At 35.1% G+C, this 25,225-nt stretch overlaps 1 protein-coding gene and 2 long non-coding RNA genes across 3 annotated transcripts; all 3 read left to right on the forward strand.

Moving 5' to 3' along the window:
• The first annotated feature begins 183 nt into the window (after positions 1 to 183).
• On the forward strand, positions 184 to 10,849 carry LOC135085805 (ubiquitin-fold modifier-conjugating enzyme 1). The gene is made up of 4 exons (XM_063980613.1): positions 184 to 388; positions 6,272 to 6,403; positions 9,642 to 9,809; positions 10,703 to 10,849. Exons 1-4 carry the CDS (start codon positions 266 to 268, stop codon positions 10,787 to 10,789), a joined length of 510 nt encoding a protein of 169 aa, XP_063836683.1. The 5' UTR covers positions 184 to 265; the 3' UTR covers positions 10,790 to 10,849.
• A 1,297-nt stretch (positions 10,850 to 12,146) lies between these two features.
• LOC135085773 (uncharacterized) lies at positions 12,147 to 17,882 on the forward strand. The gene is made up of 5 exons (XR_010260212.1): positions 12,147 to 12,275; positions 13,528 to 13,597; positions 17,215 to 17,253; positions 17,652 to 17,672; positions 17,849 to 17,882. It is a non-coding gene; the product is annotated as an uncharacterized LOC135085773 (long non-coding RNA).
• A 6,177-nt stretch (positions 17,883 to 24,059) lies between these two features.
• LOC135085774 (uncharacterized) lies at positions 24,060 to 25,112 on the forward strand. Its single transcript, XR_010260213.1, has 2 exons — positions 24,060 to 24,168; positions 24,986 to 25,112. It is a non-coding gene; the product is annotated as an uncharacterized LOC135085774 (long non-coding RNA).
• The last annotated feature ends 113 nt before the right edge of the window (positions 25,113 to 25,225 follow it).

A 25,225-nucleotide genomic window follows, 5' to 3' on the forward strand; every position in this document is an offset into this window, starting at 1 on the left:
TTTTCCTTAAAATTGCCCTAATTATTTCAGTTGCTCAACGAGAGTCAAGATGTGAGGCCAATCATGTATTACTAAATAACGTTATTCGTTATTTCTTACGTGTATCCGACCATACTTTTTAATCTGTACCTGACACGTCTAAAACAACTACGTCACTTTGACATTTCGTCAAAGTGAAATTCTGTGAAATTCCTTTTTCACAACACAGATTTTTGCTATAATATTCAGAGAAAAAGTATGGTTTAAGTGTTAATTATTAGCCAAGATGGTTGACGAAAGTACAAGGAAGACATTGAGTAGCATTCCCTTGCTTCAAACTAAAGCAGGGCCTAGAGATAAGGAGTTGTGGACAACCAGGTTGAAGGAAGAGTATCAGGCTCTAATAAAGGTAAAAACCACTAAATTATGCTATAAAAATGTACTTCCTAAAGTTTAAAACGTTGTTTTTTTAATACACTTGCTTTTTTTTCGTCTGGCAGCCCTGCCTGTCAGACGTACATAGATCAGCTGTTAGATTAATTTTAAGTTAATTACATAAATAGCCGTAATAATGTATCAAAATACACTTAATTAGTGATATAAATGTGTAAATATCGTGTACAAGTGTTTGCAAAACTGGACTTTGTGTAAACACATAGTTATAAGGAGATAAAATCGGCGACCAAATTGACAGCTACGACAACGTACAAAATTTAACCGGAGCCACCGTTAAAACCAGGGGAGTACTGTTTTCAAAAATACTGTTTACTTATAGGCGTAAATAGTTAAAATATTAATTTAACATTTCAAAATAATTAGTGTTGCAATCTGTTGGAGGTTATGTTTTTGTGGTTTTCAATCAATTAACATTGCTTTGTCACTTTCTTTATGGGAAGTAAATTGCAATCAAACAGTACAACAAAACACTCCACAAACCTCACGAAAGTGAGATTCTTCACAATTCATTACGATTCGGCTCTGTTGTGCCTCTCTTTACTTGACAATAAGTGGAAGTAAAGTTGAAGATAACAACACCTTGGCCACAGACAAACTTACTCAACACACTCAACAATATACCTTTTGACACCTCACACATCTTTTGTTTGTTTGATTGTGTAAATTGTTAATAGTAAAATGTAGTTTTAATCCTTGTTGAAAACTAAAAATATTACCCGCAGAAAAAAAAAGAGTAAAGTATTCAATATTGCTTATTTGAATAATAATAATTATAAAAAGGATTTCATGAGAGTTAAATTATGTGGAATTAGATTAGAAATAAAGTTTAAAAATTCAAATAATAACTTATAACTCGTACCCCCTATTTTGCATAAATATCCGCTATACACTTCCTTTGGATAATTTCAGACAAAAACCACATTCAACATGCTCACACGCAGAGCAGCGGCACAAGCCATTGAGCTGAAACTTAGGCGGGCACTCGAGGAACTGAAACAGAGTCAAGAAAGCTGTAACCAACTCATTAGGGAAAGAGAGGAGAGCGAGGAGGAAATTACTCATACAATAAGAAAGAATACAGAACTAAAACAAGAATTGGCAGAACTGCATGTCCGTCTCCAGGAGGTAACCGAGCACCGTGATGAACTACTGCATACAATCAGTACCTTCGACCAGTGCAGCAATATCTTTGAGCAGACCTTGATGCGCAACAATGAGTTAGAAGCTGAACTGAGGGACGCCAATAAGACCATACTGCACTTCGAAGAGGAACGAAAGCAGCAGGAGTTCACACACACTCTGAACTTATACGAAGAGCTAATTGGGAGTCCTGGTGGACGTGCAGTGCTACCAGACTTAAATGTATCTTGCGACACTAAATCATTTGAGAACGTTAGTCGGCCATTGACTTTTTCTAGTAGAAATAAATTAAAAAAGTATGTTAAAATTAATAGGTTTATTTCTAAAACAAAAAAATTAATAAAAGGGCAAGAACAGTTTCACAAAAGTATTCTGTTAAGGAAAAAGAATCTAGATTTGGTTGACAGTCTAGAAATTTACCACAGTAAACTAGTAGAGAGTAGGTCCACTCATAACTTGGACGTTGAAAGGTTGCAGGCTGAAATCACAAACTTGCATGACTCGCTTGCATCCATAACAGCTAAATATAATTCAGCCAGGGAACAAATTAACGAACATATCCTGGCAGCAAACAATCTCTTAGATCTAGGCAATCCTACTACGGATTTTAAATCTCTGCCAAACATAACAATGCAAAGTCAGCAACAAACTGATGGCGGCTTGCGGCCTTCAATGCCTTCAATGTCTTCAAAAACGGGACTGTTGAATGTACATAAATCAAGCAATGTAGTGTTGTTCTCAGATAGGCTAGGAGTTGGTTATGGCCCCATATTAAATAAAAAATTAGATTGTAAAATAATAAATAACTGTATGCCAGACGCATCTTATTGTCAATTAATGAATGGCATAAAAAATAGTAAACAATTACACAGTAATTCTATTTTAATTATAATGTTAGGAAACAGTCAGAATATAAATAGGAAAAATATTCTACATAATTTTTCCATGCTGGCCAGCCTTAATATTCATAAAATAATTATGTGTGCCCTGCCATACTGTAAAAATGGCTCCTCTGAAACTAATGAAAGTATTCACTTACTGAATACTTTATTATTTAATTTGACTGTTCGTCATAGCGACAAATTTGTCTATTTTGACACTAATAAATTTATTAATAATAAGTTCATAATGACAGGCAGCTCTTTACACCTGCCTCAAAGCATAAAATTAAAACTTGCTACATTGTTAGCTTATAATATTAACTGTGTTATTAACACAAAACAAGTAAATTCCACTTTTGATATTATTAGTAGAAATACTAATACTAATATTTCTGTGACGACCTCTGATTTAAACTGAGAGGGACGACAACAGACAGGTCTATTAAAGGATTTAATATTGTTCATCAAAATTTACAAGGCCTGGCTGGCAAAGAATTAGAACTAGAATTGTTTTTAAAAAAATACGATGTTCATGTATTATGTTTAACCGAACATTGGCTTAAAAATTATGAATTGATGTTTCATATAGGAAATTATAAAGTTTGTAGTTCGTTCACCAGGGAGTCTGCTATTAGAGGGGGGTCACTCATATTATTAAATAATCAATTTAAATACAAGGAAAGAAAAGACATTGTCTCACTCTCAGTCGAACGAACTATAGAACTTGCGTGTGCAGAGCTAGAGCAGTATATAATTGTAAGTGTGTACAAGCCCCCATCTGCAAATTACCAATTATTCGAATCCACTATGGAGGAGGTCTTAAAAAAGGTATTTAAATCAAATAAGAGAGTAGTTGTATGTGGAGATTTTAATATAGATTTATTAGATAATACTCAATATAAAATAAGATTCTTAAACCTTTTTAAATCTTTTAATTTATCACATCTTTTCAATGAGCCTACTAGAATCACTCCAACATCAGCTACTTGCTTAGATAACATTTTTTGTAACTGTGATATTCAAAGTAAATCAATAATTAATTGCCTTAGTTCAGATCATAGTGGACAATTGGCCACATTTGAACACCATCATGTCCCTAGTACAGTGGATGTTGTTTGTAGGCCAATAACAACTAACCGAATTGACAAATTTAAGAAAAATATTTGTGATGGTATTGATAAACTTATATTAGATGACAATAATGTCGATCAAATTTATGAGGATCTATTCAGTGTTGTGAGTGAGGAATTCAAAACCACATTCCCACAGAAAAAGATCCGAATAAATTCTGTTAAATGTAAATTTGATGACTGGGCTACAACTGGCATTCACAAGAGTAGAAATAAAATGTATGAATTATATAGTCTTAAAGCCGATACGCAAGATCTGAGTGTTATAGAATATGTTAAAAATTACTCAAAAATATTTAAAAAGGTTTGTTTGGCTGCTAAATCAAATCATCTTCGAAACATGATTTTAAATTCTAATAATAAAGCTAAGGCTACGTGGAACATAATAAATAAACAAACATGTAAAAATAAATCGAAGGATAACACTTTTTCACTGAAAATCGGAAACGAAATTATAAATTCCGATACAGAAGTTGCAACCACATTTGAGACATTCTTCTCCAATATTGCGTCTGAAACAACTAAAGAACTGAATTCATCACCAGTTCTTGCAGAGTCTCTTTTAAAATCTAATGTCACCGAGTGCCAGTGTCTGCTCCAGTTCAGGCATATAGATTGTAATACAATAATTAAAACCTTTAGAGAATTAAATATGAAAAAAACTGAGGACCTTTGGGGAATCTCCGTCAGTATAATTGGAACAATTATTGACACCATAGCTCCTCACCTTGCATTCATTTTTAATACATGTATTGATCAAGGTTGCTTTCCTAGCTTAATGAAGTTAAGTAAAATAATTCCATTGTTCAAGGCTGGTGACAAATGTGACCCCTCTAATTTTCGACCGATTTCTATTCTACCAGTACTTAGCAAAATTTTCGAGAAAATTATTTTCCACCAACTTCTATCTCACTTCATTTTTAACAAATTATTACACAATAAGCAATTTGGTTTTACGAAAGGTAGAAGTACTACTGACGCTGGGGTAGCACTATTGAAACACGTCTTTGATGCTTGGGAGAGTAAAAAGGACGCTGTTGGTATTTTCTGTGATCTTTCAAAAGCGTTTGATTGTGTAGACCACCAAACCTTACTAAACAAATTGCGACATTATGGTGTTTCGAATAAGTCACTTGATCTGCTGAACTCGTATCTCACAGGCAGAAAACAAAAAGTTTGTATTAACGGAACTGAGTCTTCTGGAGCACCTCTTACTATGGGTGTGCCGCAGGGATCAATATTGGGACCTTTGCTATTTCTTATTTACATTAATGACCTTCCTTACTTTGTAAAAGATCTGTGTGATATTGTGTTATTTGCTGATGACACATCTCTCATTTTCAAAGTTGATAGAGGTAAAGTAAATTTTGACGATATTAATAACACACTCTCACAGGTTCTACATTGGTTCACTGTTAACAACTTATTGTTAAATGCAAACAAAACTAAGTGCATTAAATTTACCTTACCTAATGTGAGGCAGGTTTCCACGCAATTAATGGTGAAGAATGAACCATTAAATAGCATAAATTCCACAACATTCCTGGGAATCACTTTAGATGCTAAACTTCAATGGGGTCCTCATATTGAAACTTTGTCAAAAAGGCTCAGTTCGGCTGCTTTTGCAGTGAGAAAGATAAGGCAATTAACTGACATTGAAACGGCAAGGCTAGTATATTTTAGCTATTTTCATAGTATAATGTCATACGGCATATTGTTGTGGGGCTCAGCCGCGGACATTGAAACTGTGTTTGTTCTGCAGAAGAGAGCAGTGCGGGCCATTTATAACCTTGGACCCCGATTTTCCTTGAAAGATTTTTTTAAGGAAATAAACATACTGACAGTAGCTTCACAGTTCATTTATGAAAACCTTTTATATGTCCGCAAAAATATAGAGCAATTCACGAAAAAGAGCGATTTGCATAACTTTAATACAAGAAACAAAAATAAACTTGCCGTTCCAAATTTCAGATTGCATAAGATTGGTAATTCATTTATGGGAAAATGTATTAAATTCTTTAATAAATTACCACAAACTGTTGTAGAACTACCCATTCATAAATTCAAAGCACATATTAAAAGTACCTTAATGAAAAAGGGCTACTATAAAGTCGATGATTATTTAAAAGATAAAAATGTTTGGGATGCGTAACTGCCTAGCTCGCATAAATATTTTTAACTTTGTACATTTTAAAGCATGTAAACCTTTGAAAAAGAGGCTGACAATAGTGACTGAGTTTCTTGCGCTGCTTCTTCTCAGCACTGGCCCATTTATTGTCCTGAAGCAGTGGTAGGGTTAATACTGGGACGTGTAAAAGTGCTTTTTTTAAGCCTATTTACAGAAATAAATGAGTTTTAATGAGTTTTTAATGAGTTTTGATAATGTCCAAAAAACCGAGATTTTAACTAATATTACTGGATTTTTCTTTAGTTATAAAACACTGTTTTCACCATAGTTTCTTCACCTAAAACCAGTTTTAAAGTATTTTTTTTACATAAAATCAGTTGAGCAAGCAAGTGTAACATACCTTTTTGTTTGAAACTAGTTGCCTGTATCTTTAAGTGCATGAAAACTATAGTTTTCTAAAGTTGAGACTTCCTTTAAAGGCAGCAAAGTTTTTAAGAAGCTAGTTACAATAGTTCCTATAGGTTGAATATTAACGAATAATAAACTTTTCTCTACAGTATGTACAAAACAACAAGGCTGCTGACAATGATTGGTTCCGCCTTGAATCCGACAAGACGGGCACACGGTGGTTCGGAAAATGCTGGTTCGTTCATAACCTGTTAAAGTACGAGTTCGACCTTGAATTTGACGTGAGTATATTTGTGGAAACCACAAACATTATTTTAATTTTCTTCTGTTGTGTGGGTTATTAACTCAAAATCAAAATACCTACAAATCAAATAAAACTTCTATTAACAAAACTGGGAACAAATACGTTTAGCGTTAGTTTCTGGGGTCATTAGGATTAAGTCATCACGCTATTTTTTAGAAATCGTCAAATTTTTCTCTCGTGCTGAAAGGGTTAAGACTGACTATACAACTTCTTGATTTTTCTATGACGTTTTTGGATTCTATCAGGCGAATTCACATCACTTTGTATTTGTTCCCAGTTTTGTTAATAGAAGTTTTATTTGATTTGTAGGTATTTTGATTTTGAGTTAATAACCCACACAACAGAAGAAAATTAAAATAATGTTTGTGATTAAGTAAATAGAGAAAAATAGCGAAAAAATTTAGGGGGTGACTTTAACCCCCTTAACCCCCCCGCACGATCGTATCAATCCGTCACGAACCTATGAATAGCTATTTCATTACAATTACAATTTAAACTAATTAAAAAAAGACATTTTAGATGACAATGTAAGGAACTTTATTATTCTTCATAAAGACATGATATCGTAATTAGATACTAATTTCTGCAAAAAAAATCAAAAATAGCTCATGGCCCTAACCTAGAACTCTATCAAAACCTGAATTTTGGGGGTAGTAGCATCTTAAAATTGAACATGTGCATTCGTTTTTAGTAATAACTTATTTTTTTTTGAATCCCAGATGTCGAGGCTATTATTCAATAACACATGGGGTTAGATATTTTCATAAAAGGGATCATTTTGGTTTATCTATTGGTACTAGAATCCTGGTATCCTCTCGATATTTTCACTGGTGGCTGTATTTTCTACAGCGGATTTGTACTATTTGGTGGTTTTGTGTCTCGGAGACATTCTTGAGTTTATTCTAGAGTAAATCTGATGTTCAGGCCTTTAAAAGATTCGAAAGGTTTCCATTACTTGCATTACCAAAAATTCAAACATCGTCCCGACATGCACGCTCGTGCTGTAGAACTTTAGGAGTACCTGGTACTCGGCTACATCTAACTTTTTATAAAATTAAAGCGAATTATATTTTTTAAGGATATAATTTAAATAAATACGCACAAAATTCATTGAAATCCACAAAAGAAGTAATTTAAATAAATTAATACTTTTCACGCCTCCCGTAGTCAGGTACACGTCCATCTTTGTCACTCAACACAGCACCGACTGAACGCCATTGAAAGTTTTTGTATGAAAAATAGCAAATATATCGAACCGTACGATCGATCGGAAGCGTCTTGGCGCGGTAAAATTGATTTACCAATTCACTAGATTTTTTCAAAGTCGAACGCACTTTCGTATTATTCTGTGCTGAAAGGGATAAGCATAACGTTATTATCACACATATTATTATAACAAGACAATACAAAGGTTAGATTTAAAAGAAAGAAAGAAAAGCGTGATAATAGGGCGTCCGCTCAGTTTAAGTTGGGACACCTTAATATAGGATGTAGCTCAAGTCATCTCTGAATTTTACGCCACATTGTTAAACCGTGGTTATACCGTTATTAATTTTCAAAGTGTTTTTATTGTGCAATCACAGGTACATAAATTAGAGTGTAGTGTGTTATGTCTATACTAATAATATGTAATTGACTCTTCTAATAATTCTACTTGAAATTCAGATCAGCGCTAAAATCATATTATTACCTACTATCGGCCGTCCGCGACTTCGTACGCGTGGACCCCGTTTTCCCCCTTAGGGGTTGAATTTTGCAAAATCCCGTCTTAGTGAGCACCTACGTTCTAAAAGGATCCCCATGCAAAATTTGAGACTCCTAGCACTTGTAGTTTCTGAGATTTAGTGATGAGTGAGTGAGTCAGTGACTTTTCGCCTTTATTAGTCTATTATATGTTATACTAGCGGCCGCCCGCGACTTCGTACGCGTGGATCCCGTTTTACCCCCTTCATCTATCTTACGCGGTTTAGATTTTTTTCATACAAATGTTTTTCCCGCTAACTCCCGTTCCCGTGGGAATTTTGCAACATCCTGTTGTAACTAAGCTTTAAGTTTACTAAGGTACCTGCATGCCAAATTTCAAGTGCCTACGTTTAGCCGTTTAGGCTGTGCGTTGATCTGTCACTAAGTCAGTCAGTTTCTCCTTTTATATACATATTTAGATTTCGCCTGTATTATGCACTCGGCATGGGGCACACTGAAAACCAGCGCCGTGGCCTTCGTCACCGTGGGCCACGGCATATGCTGAGTGGGGTCCCGTTGCAGTGGGCATCTTGTTGGTGAATGGGTGGCACTGCTCAGTTTACTCTTGTTTTTATTTTTTCTTCTTCTTCCATTATTATGAGCCACAGTCATGCCTGTATTTGTGTGAAGTCCATTGTAATAAATGTATCTTTCTCTCTTTCTTTCTGTTAGATATATGTCATAGTCAAAGGTCGATATGCAGTCTCTTCGCGGAATGACTGGTTTATCCTAGGTTTGACCAAGGCCTTCAGGCAAACCCCGAAGTGAATGCTAATTTCGGTCTTTGACTAAGTCAAACCTAGAAGTGCCTAAACTGTTCAGTCAAACGTCGAAACTAAAATAATCTGTATCGGGCTTTGCCTAGTCAATACTAGAAACGACTGGCAGACTCGGTCAGAAGTAGACAGCAAATAGAAAACCGGCTAAGTGCGAGTCAGATTCGCTAACGAAGGGTTCCGTGCGACTCTGTTCTTGTATGGGATTGGGAGCCCCCCTATAGTAGATAATATGCAACTAAATATTATGTGAATATTTCAAGGGTTCACCTGTTTACGTTTTAATATCGAGCAGAAAACTGCAAGAAGTCACGTTTGCTGTATAGGAGCCCCCCCTTAAATATTTAAGTATTTTATTGAATTATTTATTTTAAAAGTGAATTAAAAACTAAATCTTTTGAGAATGATTCATGAGATAGGAGCCTGGTGACAGACAACATTTAGCGAAGTCATAGTAATAATGTCCCGTTTTAACTCTTTATCCTTTATGGTAACAGAACCCTAAAAATTAGTAATTTTAAGGTCGGTCTAGAAACTTAGATTAGTTACTCCTAGGTTTGACTAACATTCTTTAGTCAAAGGCCGAAATGTTTGGGCTTTGACTAAGACTTCTATTCAGACCTGAGGATTGACTAGTCAAACCTAGGAGTGCCGGAACTTCGAGGTTTGACTATAACATATACATTATTCTTCCAGATTCCAATAACGTACCCAACTACAGCTCCTGAGCTGGCCCTACCAGGTCTAGATGGGAAGACGGCCAAGATGTACCGAGGAGGCAAAATCTGTCTCACTGACCACTTCAAACCATTATGGGCTAGGAACGTGCCTAAATTTGGGATCGCACATGCTATGGCGCTTGGGGTAAGGATCTTGTTCACACTTCACACATCACACGAGTAAATAACACAACTTCCGTAGGCTGATTAAACTTTATTAAACCAGTTATAAAACACCCTATAAAGTCCGAAAAAAATCAAATGTTAGCGCGAGTCAATTACGGTCAACGCCATCTACTAACGAAAATTTGGAACTTAGTTCTGCGCGGGGGTGGCGCTACGAAAAGCGCAAATACATTTAATTTTTATATTAATCTAAAGAGATCTGTTATCATAATTATCTTCTATAGATCGTTTCATCCACGAAGACGAGTCCCACCATTCTTCCGCTAATGTTTGAGTGTTATCGGTACACGCTAAATCATCCACTGCAGACGCACACTACAATAATGACGCTCGGATTGCTCGGATCAAACTCCCCGCACCCCGTGCGACCGAAACCAAAAAGTGGTGGGGCGCGTCTTCGTGGATGAAACGAGCTATATCTATCTTCTTCGTTTCAGCCAAATGACGTCCACTGCTGCACAAATGATAATTTAACTTTCCCCCGGGACAAACTTGACCTTCACTGATTGGGTTATTGATATAGCTTGATCGCCAATAACCCAACCAGTGAAGGTCAAGTTTGTCCCGGGGGAAAGTTAAACTGTCATTTGGACCCGCAACGAAATTAATCCGTAGAATACAGGAGTTCGAAGTTAAGATTCGGCTTCCTTCCATTCCAGTCCAGTCCCTAAAGCCTGGTGAGCGACTGTGCGACGCGCGCCCGCAGTGAGTGTGCGAGCGCGACAGCAACATAATTACGCGCGAGCGATAAGGATGGGTAGCTTGGGGGTCATTGGACGGGATTCTACGTGCTCACGGACCAGGCTTTAGCTGTTGTTATAAGTAAATAATGATAATTATTATTCTTTACAGTTGGGGCCCTGGCTAGCAGTTGAGATTCCGGACTTGATAGAAAAAGGCGTCATCACTTATCAAGAGAAGAGCGAAGATGCTAAATGAGATTGGGCGTATAAATATGTAAATAGTGTCCTTATCAAATATATGTATTTATATTTTGTACGCTTGTGTTTTATTTCTGAAACTAGCTACCGATAAGCATTTTTAAATAACTTGAGAGAATCGAATAAAACAAGACAATAATGCAATTTTTATTCAACACTAGCTTTCCGCCCGCGTGTAATTTTTCGGTTTTACACTCAGCAATAATGTGGCTTTCTTTGGTGAAAGCATTTTTAAAATCGGTTCAGTAGATCCCGAGATTACCCCTTACAATTTAACAATTATACAAACACACTTTACCTCTTTATAATATTAGTATAGATATTTTAGGGACTGCGTTCAATAATAGAGGCAAGATATTAAAAAAATACTACCGTATTCATAATAGGTAGTCTGTAGGTACAGTCATTAAATAGTTTGTGACACCCAAAGTAGCCAATAAGGCCCAGAACAGACGATGAAACGCAACTGCAACGAAACTGCAACTGCTAACTAGTTACTTTTGAGTTGCATCTAAGTTTCTGCCATAGCGTCCGTTGAGAGACCACACATGACGCGACCAGTTTAAAACTTTCAGTTTCATTAATCAGAATCATCAGAAAGTTGCAGTTGCGTTTCACCATCTGTTCTGTGTGCCTACCATGAGTTTACGTTAGGTGAGCTCGCTAGCGAATACGTCAAAAAATTCTATGAAGATTTTATTTCTTGAAAGTAGCCGCTAGGGGCGCTGCACAATATGTCATACATTTAAATGTCATTTTTTTACGCAGTCGCTAGCGAGCACACCTAACGTAAACTCATGGTAGGCACACTGGGCCTAAGTTCGCAACACGTTTTTGTTTCAATGAGGGTTTTCGCGAATGAAAGATCCGCTAGATGGCGGGACGTGGATGTGGGGTCTGACTGCTGCGTGATTGGTGGATTTTGACATATCTGTCAATGTCATGTCAAAAATAACCAATCATGCAGCATTTGGACCTCGCGTCTACGTATTGCCATCTGGCGGATTTTTCATTCGCGAAAACCCTCATTGGAATAAGGTTGTGTTGTCGGTCCGTTCTACTTCAATTAGCTGGCTTTGATCACCCTTGGAGTGGACTCCATGCGACAATTTGGCGTCTTTTGATCACCCATGGTTATCAATCCTCCTTCGTGCAGTCGGGTAAAAAAGTGCGACGCATTACTGAAATTGATTGTTTTTTTTTCTGCGCATTTTTCTCTTACCGAATCTTTTACAAAGTATCAAAAAACTTAAAAATATAGAAAATAAAGTTGTTCTTGTTACCAGATGCTTTAAATCATAGAATTTACGATTGTAATAAAAATTCAAATATAATATTGAAAAGCGACCAGAAAACGCTCTTTTACTTTCAATTTATAACGGCCTACAATTCTATAAAGTGGATTGTGAAATATTTTAGTGTGTTGCTGATTTTTATTTCACTGGACTGCAGTTTTGATTTATTTATATTATGAAATTATTTGGGTAAGTATAATTACCCTTGGCCTTTGGTTATAGTTTTAAGATATCAATTTGCCTTATTCCCAATCGTCCCCTCTAACGCTGTCCCCTATAACGCTGTCCCTTATAACGCCGTCCCCTATAACGCTGTCCCCTATAACGCTGTCCCCTGTAACACTATCCCCTATAACTAACGTGACGTGACCATTTATTTTCTGTGCCAAAGCGGGACAACTGAGGAATAGTTCTAAAAAAACCTGCGGAATTATAAAATAAAATAAAGTTTTGGGAGTTTTACAAGTTTATAGAAGATTGAATAACACAAATCAAAGCACTAAACACAAAACAATTAAGTAGTGGGGTGACTTCTAAGTCGTATTTTTGTATTTGTCGGCGGAACAAATTTGTTTTAGAATATCGTATCTTGTTTTTAGATAACTATGGAACTCACTGCATGATTTATTTATATTTATTTTCGTAATCAACATAGTTTTTATTACTGCTACACTTAACTGGGTTTTATCACTCGTCCACATTTTGTTCATTTGAGAAAAAACTCTTTCGATTACTTCCTGGCAGACACATAACGTACTCGATACCTAAGTATGGAAAAGTTGGTTACATCAAGAGTGTTAGTACGCAAGTGCTGGAATACTTAATTCGAGCCAACGGTTTTCAGTAGAAACATTCTCGGCATTCCAGCCAGAGATCTTTTCATCTGTCACAAAGTTAGAAATAAGTGCAAACTCGTCAAAGACTTTCGTATCTTGACCGCTGCTAATAAACCCTAGCGTGTATTGTTGCGATTCGCAGTGTCGCCCGCGCTGTTGAAAAACGATAGATGCATTCTTAAAGCTAAAGCGGGACGTTTTTGCTCTTGCGGGGGACAGCGGGACAGACAGTCTGAAAGCCGTACAGTCCCGCCCAAAGCGGGACGTATGGTCACGTTAGAGGGAACAGCGTTATAGGCTATAACGCTGTTCCCTCTAACACTGGCCTCTCTAACACTGGCCCCTCTAACACTGGCCCCTCTAACACTAGCCACTCTAAAACTGTACCCTCTAACGCTGTCCCCCGGGGATGACAACTGGGAAGGAACCAGGGTCGGATCTAAATCCTAAACCTTCACTGGTTGGGTTATTGGCGGTCAAGCTGTAGATCCTGGCTACACGGAGTTATAGCTGTGGGAACGAGAGGTGGGAATAGTCCCGTTTTGTCGAAAAGGTAGGCTTCAACCTTCAACTGCCTTTATCAATTATTTTGTATTAACTTTCAGTGCTAACGTCCGTATACTTTGGATCCAAATAGTATTATGTACTTGGACACTAGTACAAGGAAATCCCCAGGTAAGAAAATAATTTTAAAGCAACTTTTAACTTTGTACATTTTAAAGCATGTAAACCTTTGAAAAAGAGGCTGACAATAGTGACTGAGTTTCTTGCGCTGCTTCTTCTCAGCACTGGCCCATTTATTGTCCTGAAGCAGTGGTAGGGTTAATACTGGGACGTGTAAAAGTGCTTTTTTTAAGCCTATTTACAGAAATAAATGAGTTTTAATGAGTTTTTACGTTTTAAGGCTTGGTATTTCTGCTAAAGTAGGTATTTCGCGCTGTCAAAATCTGCGCGCGCAATACTTCGCCGAAGACAGCGCGCCAAAGAGCTCTCGCGGCTACACAGTATAGAAATACGCAGTTGGTTAGGTTAGGTTGACTTCCTTCCGTTCAAGCGTCACACTCACTTTCTAATACAAATCATATCCAAGTGATACAAATTAAAACAACTTTCAAAATTTTTGGGAATATATTTTAGAATCGAATAAATATAGAATATAACTGCCAAAGTAAACACGGTTCAAAGAGGCGTGGCGTCACCTGACTTTCCGGAAGTTCCGCGCCGGCTAAAAGAATTTCAAGATTACGTCACCCGACCTATCGGTAGATCCTCGGGAGCTTGAGCGATTGGAAAAACATTTTATGATCAGTTACTCGTAGTAGCGATTATTTAGAGCTTGGATAATAAATTATAGTTGTTGCAATTCACAAAGCTTTGCATGTGGTTAATTACATTAATCAGTACACGCATCAATTTTGTTCAGTCTTTTTGTTTATTAATAAATAAAAATATCATACTAAAATTGCATACATATTTGTTTGTATTGGTCTGGGTGTTTTCTTTCCATAATTTATGTATAACGTATGTACGGGGCTCTGTATCGAAAATCACTATGAGCAATAAGCATCACACACGGTTACCTGGAGTGCATTACCGCAGCAAAATTTTTATAAATGTTGTGCTTTAGAGAGTCGAGAGTATAGCAGATAATTAGTCCATCGTGAGCAGAAATTTGTCGACTAATAGCAAAATTCGTTCAAATTATAGTTTTAATGTTTTTAGGAAAAAACAGATTTTGCTGGGGTAACGTTTCAAACATTACCCTGGCAAAATTTTTTTTTGAAAGTCGTTCTATCCCGGAATCAAATACATGGATAGATAGCTCTTGTTGCGTAGTAATTTGTCCACGAATAGCAAAATTTGTTCGTGTTCCGTGCAAGTCGTGCCGTCTCAAGTTATTTAGAATTTTGCTGGGGTAATGTTTTGTGATGTCCCAGATCTCGTAAATGGCTCAACGCAGAAGTTTGAAAAAAATACCAATTATAGACCTTGATATGTCCAAATTAGTTCAAACATTAGTCATTGATTTGAATGATAAACACCAGTGTAATTAAAAGATTTCGAAAATCAGATAAAACGGATTTGTGAGTAAACCAGTACTCTTACAATCGAATAAAAAGGTGTAGCATGTACCCTTGGTACACCTTTATAACCACAGTAAATATAAATGATGTGGCTTTGCGCAAAAGAGAGATTTCAATGGAGATGGTGGAGGAAGGGACGCTCTAGAGCAGTGGTTCTTAACCGGTGGTCCGCGGACCACTGGTGGTCCCTGGAGGCATTCCAAGTGGTCCACAATGTGCACTTGCACACCTTGGTCAAAACCACTTTTAACTGATTTTTGCAGTCAAACTGGTTTTGACCGATTATGAGGTGGTCCCTGACAAGACAGAAATTTGGTAAAATGGTCCCTCATGACTTAAAGGTTAAGAACCACTGCTCTAGAGACTCAAAACTACAAGGATACACATGAACTCCAGTTTTAAATCCGTTGATATCTGCTGAATCTGCCATGTTTTTGGCTATAAGATTCTTCTATCTTACGGCTTAGACCTTTAGCTACAGACCTTTTAGACAGTATTTTTGTGAAAATTCTTACGCATGGTGGAGGAAGGGACGCTATAGACACTCAAGTCTACAAGGAGTCACATCAACTCCAGTTTTAAATCCGTTGACATCTGCTGCATCTGCCATCTTTTTGGTTAGAAGATTCTTCCATCTTGCAGCGTAGACCTTTAGCTACAGACCTTAGACAGTATTTTTGTGAAAATTCTTACGCATGGTGGAGGAAGGGACGCTCTAGACACTCAAGTCTACAAGGAGTCACATGAACTCCAGTTTTAAATCCGTTGACATCTGCTGCATCTGCCATCTTTTTGGCTAGAAGATTCTTCTATCTTGCAGCTTAGACCTTTAGCTACAGACCTTAGACAGTATTTTTTATTATTTATTTGTGTCAGTGTGCTCTTCTAAAGAGTGTAAGACGATTGTATGTAGGTACTATTAAAATGTAATTTTAACTCATTGGTTTTGTCTCATATTTGAGGAATGTACTATGTATCATGAGTAGAGTCTTCGTTTAAAAGGATGCGAACGATTTAAATTTCAATAGGTAGACAAAATTCCCACTTCAGCTTGCTAATCCGTCGGGCTATGTCAGCGACTTTGGTTCGTTTACGGATCTCCTCATTTCTGATTCGATCTCGCAAAGAAACACCAAGCATAGCCCTCTCCATAGCACGCTGTGCAACTTTGAGCTTCTGTATAAGGCCTATAGTGAGAGGCCACGTTTCCGAGCCATAAGTTATCACTGGTAACACACATTGGTTATACACTCTAGTCTTCAGGCATTGAGGTATTTTGGGCAGGGCACATAGTACGCAGAACTGACGGCCGATGGGGCAGAAAGGTTCTGGAATGGAGGCCGCGTACCGGAAAACGCAGCGTGGGACGTCCACCTACAAGGTGGACCGACGACATCGTAAAGGTAGCAGGGAAGCGCTGGACGCAGACCGCTGCCAATCGATCAACATGGAAAGCATTGGGGGAGGCCTATGTTCAGCAGTGGACGTCCTATGGCTGAAATGATGATGATGATGACAAAATTGATAATTTTTAATTATCAAAAATTTAAGCTTTCTCCAGTAACACTGATATTATTATACTGTGACTCATCAAAGTCATCATTGTCAAAAATATTGACAAATCGCGAACTGTCACGGCCAAAAAACTGACACGCGTCCGTCCTCCGTAAGCGCCACCGCGCGACTGATTGAGATTGTCCAAGCCGTCATGGACGATTTTTTCCACATTTTTTAACATAGTAACTAAATAAGACGCAATATAAAAATTTCATCCGTTAAAAGCCCTCAAGTTATTTCTGAACATTAGTTTAGTAAAAGATTTAGAATCTCAAATCGCTTATTTTAAAAATAAAACCATAAATAGAAAACGAATAGAGGTAACTTTGGGAATTTATTCTATCGAGTCAACTTCATCAAATCGTGTTTCCATCCGTTAATAGCCCTAGAAAATATCCTCAACTATGCCCAATAAAAATCTTAGCCTTTAATTTTACTGTTTAGTACCTCAAAAATGAAAAATGAAAACCTCATTTTCGCCATTTTCTCTGCTACCCGGCCTTAATGAGTTTTAATTATGCTCTTATTTTTAAAGTCATGTTTTGTACCTTTATGATGTCGTCGATCCACCTTGTGGGTGGACATGGTGGCTCATGTTTATTAATATGTATTATTAATTTAGCAGTTTAATTTATGTTTTATTTATTTCAGGGTGATACTACCGATGCTAATGCAACGCCTGATGATTCCGTAAGTAAAGACTTTACTAAAGTCTGGTTGCCGAGCACGTAGAATTTTGTCCAATGACCCCAAGCTACCTATCCTTATCACTCGAGCGTAATTATATTGCTGTCGCGACTGTGCGACGGGCGGCCGCAGTGAGTGTGCGAGCGCAACAGCAATAATAATTAGGTACGTTAAGTCTTAATAATATTAGTATAGAATAATACAAAAATATAATAATAATAAATTATTGTTTATTGTGTAAGCATTTTCCCTTGGATGACTTTTATTACATTCTCCGAAAGTTGTCGTGTCGTGAATATACAATTTAGAATAATAATAATAATATGTAATATACATCATTATTGTGTATATGGTGTTAGTATTATCCGTTAAAATAAGAACATTTTAAAATATTTTTTCAGACTAAAGACGACAACAAAGACGTAAGTCATTTTTTACTACAATCGGATTATTATATTATAAAACATTTTGAATATTTCAAAATGGATTAAAAACGAAATGTATAATGAAACCCTTCAAAGATAACTTATCACAACTCAGTTATTCTACCGTAAAAAGTTGTGAGGTCCATATAGCAAGTAATTTAATTATTTTTTAGAAAGATGACAACAAGGACCAATCCGGTGATGCGGTGAGAAAAAATATACCTACTAAAAATACAGTGTATTTATGATTTTTATGTATAGTAATATATTTTATATTTTGTTTTTATTTATAGGATGCACAGGTAAATTTTTTGTTTAATAATTACGTTATTATTTGCATTTCCTAAAAACAATTAAAAAAAATTATTCATTATTTTCAGTTAACAGTAAGTATTTTTTTTAAAGCGAAAATAAATCATTAGTGCAGTGAAATGATAGGTATCGAGCATTAAAATGATGAGTATCATGTTTATAATTGTTTTTTTTTTGTTTTTAGTTATCTGTAAGTATGTAAAATTGTTTTCAAAAAAATATTTTCAAACAAACAGAGCCTTTCTTCAATTAAAACGTTTTTTTCGTTTATCATCATAGCCTGATGAAGTGAGTAGTTTAATATATTTTTCACTTTGAATATTTTATTATTATATTATATTTTACAGCGAACTAATTATTATTTTATGGAATTTTTAGACAACAGTAAGTTGCCTATTTATTTTATATAATAAAATACATTATTTCATAATTATGTTTAAGTAATTAATATTATAAAACATTTTTTTAGCCGGAGGTAATGAAACAAAAAAATATTTGAAAAAATATTATCTTACTCTTACCTTTAGCCATACTTAATGATTATTTTAATAAAAAATATTGGTTTTTTTTGTATCAGAATGTGGTATGTATATTAGCATAAAATAGTATTAATGGATATAATAAGGACCTACCTACAATACCTACATTTTATAGCCACGGTAGCCGAACGGTGAAGGGGTCGGACTGGCCGACTCGAGATCCGAGGAACGCGAGTTCGAATCCCACCGCCACTCGATTGTGGTGAGGGAATATTAGTAATTTGTGCAATACAAATTGCTAAAAATCTTTAAAAAAAAATTGCATTATGCTGGACTGGTTGCACTTTTTTATAGCTACCTAGTATTTTTTACTTTTAAACGATTTATGATGAAGTTAAAAACCTTATCCTTAATAACTAATTAGAAGCGCTTTTGGATGTTTTTTCTTTAGTGTTGATATCTTGTATATTATTTTGCAGTATACGGTAAATATGGGGAATTTTAAAACTGAAGTTATAATGTTATTTATTATTATATTTTGTATTTATGACAATATAATTTAATTTATAATGTATAATTTACTATACCTATTTATTGCAGGATCAATTTGTAAGTGACCGTTTGTTATATTATAACAAGAGTTAAATATTATGGCTGTTCTAAAAATATTACAAATTTAATAAATGAAAAATAATTAATATTATTTTTTATTCCAATTCACTTTCATGGTCATCATCGCCATTCTGAAAATCGTAAGTATTTCTAGTAGTGCATTCTAAACTATTAAAAAACTATTATATTTTATAATCTATAAGTACCCGTTAAAATATGAATAAACTCGATTTTGTTGCAGATGGGGATAGGGTGTAAGTACCTATTTTCTTCCAATTATTTTTACTGTTTTAAGTCTATAAGATCACAAAATGAAATTTTTGAAACATTTGTTTACAATCTATAATTATAATTTCAGGAACCAGTAAGTATTGCTGTCTAAAATTAAAATAGTCCTAATATTTTTTCATCACAATAATTGAGTAGGTACTTAACTAATATAAAACATATTTTTTCAGATAACGGTAAACATTGTCATGAATTAAATAAAAATAAAATTATTTTACTGTAGAATAATTACATAAAATACTAAATTGTCTTTTTTAATCTATCCAGGACAACGTACGTATCCAAATCGGTAGTTAAAATTAACAATTCTTTGTAATTGATAGTTTTCAAACTAATATTGACATTTTAATATTTTTTAGGAAGTGGTAAGTGACTGAACTATTAAAAAGAATGAGTTTGGAATATTAATTTCTAAATTATCATTCATAAATCGGCAGAAGTAAGCCGTGTTTTAAATGTATTGAACTGATTTATATTTTTATCCCATCCAATAGTTGAAAGTAAGTCTTTTAATTATTTTTTTATTTATACCTACATGGACATTTGTTTGCATTTTTTAAGGAATTTTAAATTTAAAAAATCTCATGAAATATATTTAATTACCGTTTAATTCTTGTTTACAGGTCAAGGTAAATATTATAATTATTAACTACTGATTGTATTAAAATATAATTTTAAACTGACTGTATTTTTACTAATAATTTGTCTTCTTTTCTTATAGTTATCGGTAAGAGTTGCAATTAAAATAGACCTATTTCCAAAACACAATAATATTCAAAGTCAAACTGATGTAATATTAAATGATAAATAATGTATAAGTATTATAACAACAAGAATTAATCGATTTATTGTATCTTTAGAATGGTGAAGTAAGTATATTAAAATTTATTTAATTTATTACTTTTTAATCCAAACAGGAACTTAGCTTGCAAAATAATTTCATTAAAAGAACAATTTTTGTATTATTTACTTATACCTACTGGCTCATTGAAATATTAATTACTTAGGTAATTTAAATACTCATTCACTAATCTTGTTAATTTTTATTTCATGCAATATAGAAAGTGGTAAGTTTTTTAAATAAAATTGTATAAATTACTGATATTAAGTAGGTATAATAATTTTTAAATTTTAAATATAAAATCTTTCAGAAAATATACGTAAGTAAAGAACGCATTTGTATAGTATTTTAAACATTATTAATAAATACAAACATTAATAATTTAACAAAATAATTATTTTCTTTGCAGTCCGAGGTTTGTAAAAGTTTGAAAACTAATCTAGTTATTTATTTTCTATTTTAATATTTTAGTCTTAGTAAACTTATCAGCTTCTAGAATTTATCCCCCTTGGGATTCAAATCCGCAACCAATGTGATGTTGTTACCAGATTGATGCAATAGGTACTTAAGATAGGAACCCGACAATTAATACATTTCGATTAAAAAAAATCCCTCCTTAGGCAGTTCGATTTTTTCTAGTTATTATATTATTTTTATTCTTTTTAGTTGCTTTTTATTAACTGTATTTTTTATTTTTAGAAATGGGTATGTACCTGTTTAAATTTTTATTACGATTCATTATAAATTAACGAACTTAACTATCGTGGTTTAATTAATATTATTTTTCTGCTTTTTAAAGAAAACGGTGAGATACTCTACGTATTTGATTTTCATCAGGTTTTTTTATTTGCATTTACAAAATCTTTATTTAATTATCATTATTATTTTACAGTACTGGGTAAGGAAAGACTTCATTCACAATAAGTTTATAATTTTTACATAAAAATAATAAAATAAGAATTTGTTTTTTTATTCATAAAATTATTTTTTGCAGACGATGGTGAGCTATTTTAAACGTATACAACGTAAAATATTATATTTATTATTATTTTAATAATTTATTAATATTTACAGCCAGCAACAGTAAGTATATTCATGTGGTCAAGTCTCTACTGCAGGAGCACGACCCTCTCTAATTTACCAGAGGCAAATGGAGGAATTGGTCTACACTCCTCACGCTGGCCAGACTGGTTGGGGAGAGAAAGAAATTATATTAAAGGAGCTTTAAACACTTACCTACCTTTCAATTGCAATGGTGATGCTTCAGATTGATCTTCGCCAAATAAAACACTCTTCGTGGATGTCGCTTACGACATCACACTCAGTACGAGCTCACTAGTGAGCGCGATTAAAAAATGTATGAAAATTTTAGTTTTTGAACGTTACGAACGAACGCTAGGGGCGCTTTACAATCCGTCATACATTTAATGTAATTTTTTGCTAGTGAGCGCGTTTGATGTAAACTCACACTAGGCCCTCAATAACCGGCGGATGTTATAGTCAACAAACGAATATTTAAAAAATACAGTGTAAACTCTTTATAACACCATTCTTTATAACGATAAACTCTCTTCATAGAAAATATCACAATTTGGTTGGTTTACCTTAAAACCTATACATTGATACACTCTTTATAGCCCAGCAGCCATTCTCTATTACGAAGAAATGTGTTTATATTTAGACACAGAATACCGCCATTATCGGTGTTATTGTTTATGTTATCTTGCTTGAAAAGCGTTATGTGTTGACGAAAAAGTTTGTGTGATACGTGCGATTGAAAAGGGAGAAAAGAAAAGCGATGTTGGAAGACGTTTTGAACTAAGTCAATCTACTGTTGCTACCATTTGGAAAAATAAGGAAACAATTCTGCAGGCGGCGATGGAAGGAAACTCTAAAAAAAATTAAGGAAGCCAAAATTCGAAGACTTAGATCAAGCAATGTTGTCGTGGTTCAACAATCGGCGCCAGAATAATGTACCTATCTCGGGTCCAATTATTAAAGCCAAGGCTGAGAAGTTTGCCGAACAACTTGGCGTAATTAACTTTAAAGCATCAGAACAGCCTAACTTGGCTCGGAAAATTTAAGCAACGTCACAAAATTACCTACGGTAAAAGGAATGTGACTAATGATTGGATAAATAAAGTGTGGCCTAAATTAAAGGAGAAGTATTCTGCAAATGACATTTTTAATGCTGACGAAACTGGACTTTTATTCAAGCTGACGCCCGACCAAACTTTAAAGGAGAAAAATGTGTTGGAGGAAAACTCTTTAAAGAGCGCATTACTGTTCTAGTAGCTGCCAATATGAGTGGTACAGAAAAAAGAAAGCTCTTAGTTATAGGCAAATCGAAAAACCCTCGGTGTTTCATGAACATGAAACAGTTGCCAGTCACATATGCAGCAAATAAGTCAGCTTGGATGACAGCGCAGTTCTTTGAAGAGGAAGTGAGAAAATGGGATGCTGAATTGAAAACTCGAAAAATCTTGCTTCTTGTAGACAATTGCCCAGCTCACCCTCGTATACCTAATCTTCGAAACCTAGAGTTATCATTTTTCCCAGCTAATACAACCAGTATCTTGCAGCCAATGGACCAGAGTTTGATTAAAAGCCTTAAAGGTCACTACAGAAGGAAAATGTTAATGGAATTGATCGAAACTGACGGCAAGACCTCGATTAACATGCTACAAACAGTGATCTTTATATCAAAAGCCTGAAAAGAGGTAACGACAGCTACTATACAGCTTTCATTTCGTCACGCGGGACTTTGTAATGATCAAACAGTAGAAACGGATCCGTTCGATAATGAAGACAAATACCACTGAACGAATGGATAAAACAGTTCAACATACCAGAAAATTTTAACGAAGATCTCCAAACATACGAAAATATAGACGACGATGTGGCGACAAGCGGTTCACTGAATGATGAACAAATTCTTGACTTAGTGTCGAAAAGTAAGGAAAAACTGAATGAAGAAGATGATCAAGTAGATGATTCTGAACCACCACCAACTATTCAACAAGCGCTTGATGCCGCTAAGTTAATTGAAAAATTTTTATTGTTTAATCAAGAAGATTCCAGCACATATCAAGATATTGACAGAATACATAAGATAATACAAAACAAATACTGGCAAAGCAAAAAACGTCAGGCAAAGTTAACTGACTAAGTACTTATATGTATTAATTTTATCAGAAACATAATATTAAAGATTATAATGTAGTTAATTTGGTTGTTTTACTTTCTTCACTCCATATAACAATAACTCTCTATAACGATAAAAAAAGATCGGTCCCTTGAGTTACGTTTTATAGAGTTTACACGTTTTTATTTCAAAAAGCTTTGCTATAAAAGCATTGCTAACGTGTCCATAACGCGACGGAAAAGCAACGATACACTTCCATTTATATTTTTTTGAAAATTCTTTCAAAATTATTACTAGTATAAAATTATTTTCAGAAAGTAAGTATAACAATATTTTTATTATTCACTCGCATACTTAATGAAAATTTTATACATAATGATTATTATTTAAATACTTTTGTATGACAAGGAAATCACCATGACGGTAATTTAAAAGTATTTTTTGTTGTAGCCCGGTGTAAGTTACCTACAATATAATTATTATTACCAATTTTTTTCTTGTTTTTGCTAATTTTCATTATTATTTTTAATGTCATTATTTAAGTATTTATTTTTCTATTTTAACTGAAAATATAAGCAAGGTTAATAAAAAATGTTTATTTAAAGGGTTTTATCTCCTTAGGCGTTGGATGCGCTACCAACCGATGCATTGGCGATGTAGAAATCATTGGGGGAGGCCTATGTTCAGCAGTGGACATCCTAGTGGCTGAAATGATGATAATGATGAACGGTTTTTCCATTACAGTGTGATTGCGTCACTCGAGCACCTTTGTCCAAATTCAAATTATACGGTAACCTTCACTTCAAGAAAATAAAGGTGAGTTTCGGTACGCGTACCGAAATCTGAGCGCTGAGTGTGAGTTCACATCAAACGCGGTCACTAACTATAGTCTGGTCTGTGAGCACGTAGAATTTTGTCCAATGACCCCAAGCTACACATACGCGACTGTGCGACGGGCGCCCGCAGTGAGTGTGCGAGCGCGACAGCAACATAATTACGCGCGAGCGATAAGGATGGGTAGCTTGGGGTCATTGGACAAAATTCTACGTGCTCACAGACCGGGCTTTAGTGAGCGCGTAAAAAAATGATATTAAATGTATGACGGATTGTAGGTACAGCGCCCCTAGCGGAAACGTTCAAGAACTAAAATTTTCATACATTTTTATTAACGCGCTCACTAGTGAGGACGTTGATGTAAACTCACACTCTCCATTGCATCAGTTATTCGACACACATTCTCTGCTTTGCACCGCTTTGGTGGAAATCGGGCCTTAGGCCCATCTATCTCCAGTGTCAGAGTGACGTGCTAATTTTGGGACACCCTGTATGGAACGAGGACATTTTTAATCACATTGTTTTTGTTGATTTGGTGTTTAAATTAATAAAACATTGAAGGTGGGCCCAGTTGCTGGAAGAAAAAATATTTAAAATTCAATCCGGTGAGTTGGCCCGTGGAACCCAACCCAACCAATAAAGGTCTAGTTTGTCCCGGGGGAAAGTTAAACTGTCATTGGACCCGCAACGAAACGAAAACAAAACGAAATCAGTAGAAACCCTTTACGGAACAGGGAGGGGGGACAATATAATGACATTTTTGACTTTGACTTTGATGGTTTTATACTCCTTTTTGCAGGTGGTGCCTCCACGGTACGTGACGACTACCACGGAAGAGACATCGACACTGTGCCCCCCCTGCGAGGTCTGCCCAGTTTGTAATACATAGATAAAGCTTTAAATAATTAAACAAAATGAAAAATTTGTTTGTTGCTAGTTTTATTTTCGGCGTTCTTCATACTAAAGGATGAAGTACACTTAAGAGCCCGGAATCGGACCGTAATCGTATCATATCGAGGCATATTCTTTCATGAAATTC

The sequence above is a fragment of the Ostrinia nubilalis genome, chromosome 29 (assembly GCF_963855985.1).
Source record: "Ostrinia nubilalis chromosome 29, ilOstNubi1.1, whole genome shotgun sequence".
Taxonomy (NCBI): domain Eukaryota; kingdom Metazoa; phylum Arthropoda; class Insecta; order Lepidoptera; family Crambidae; genus Ostrinia; species Ostrinia nubilalis.

Excerpts from the sequence above, each read along its gene's own strand:
- LOC135085805 (XM_063980613.1), top strand. The coding sequence starts at position 266 with ATGGTTGACGAAAGTACAAGGAAGACATTGAGTAGCATTCCCTTGCTT. Across the intron at positions 389-6,271 it reads AGTATCAGGCTCTAATAAAG|TATGTACAAAACAACAAGGC; the intron begins GTAAAAACCACT and ends TTTTCTCTACAG. Across the intron at positions 6,404-9,641 it reads AGTTCGACCTTGAATTTGAC|ATTCCAATAACGTACCCAAC; the intron begins GTGAGTATATTT and ends TTATTCTTCCAG.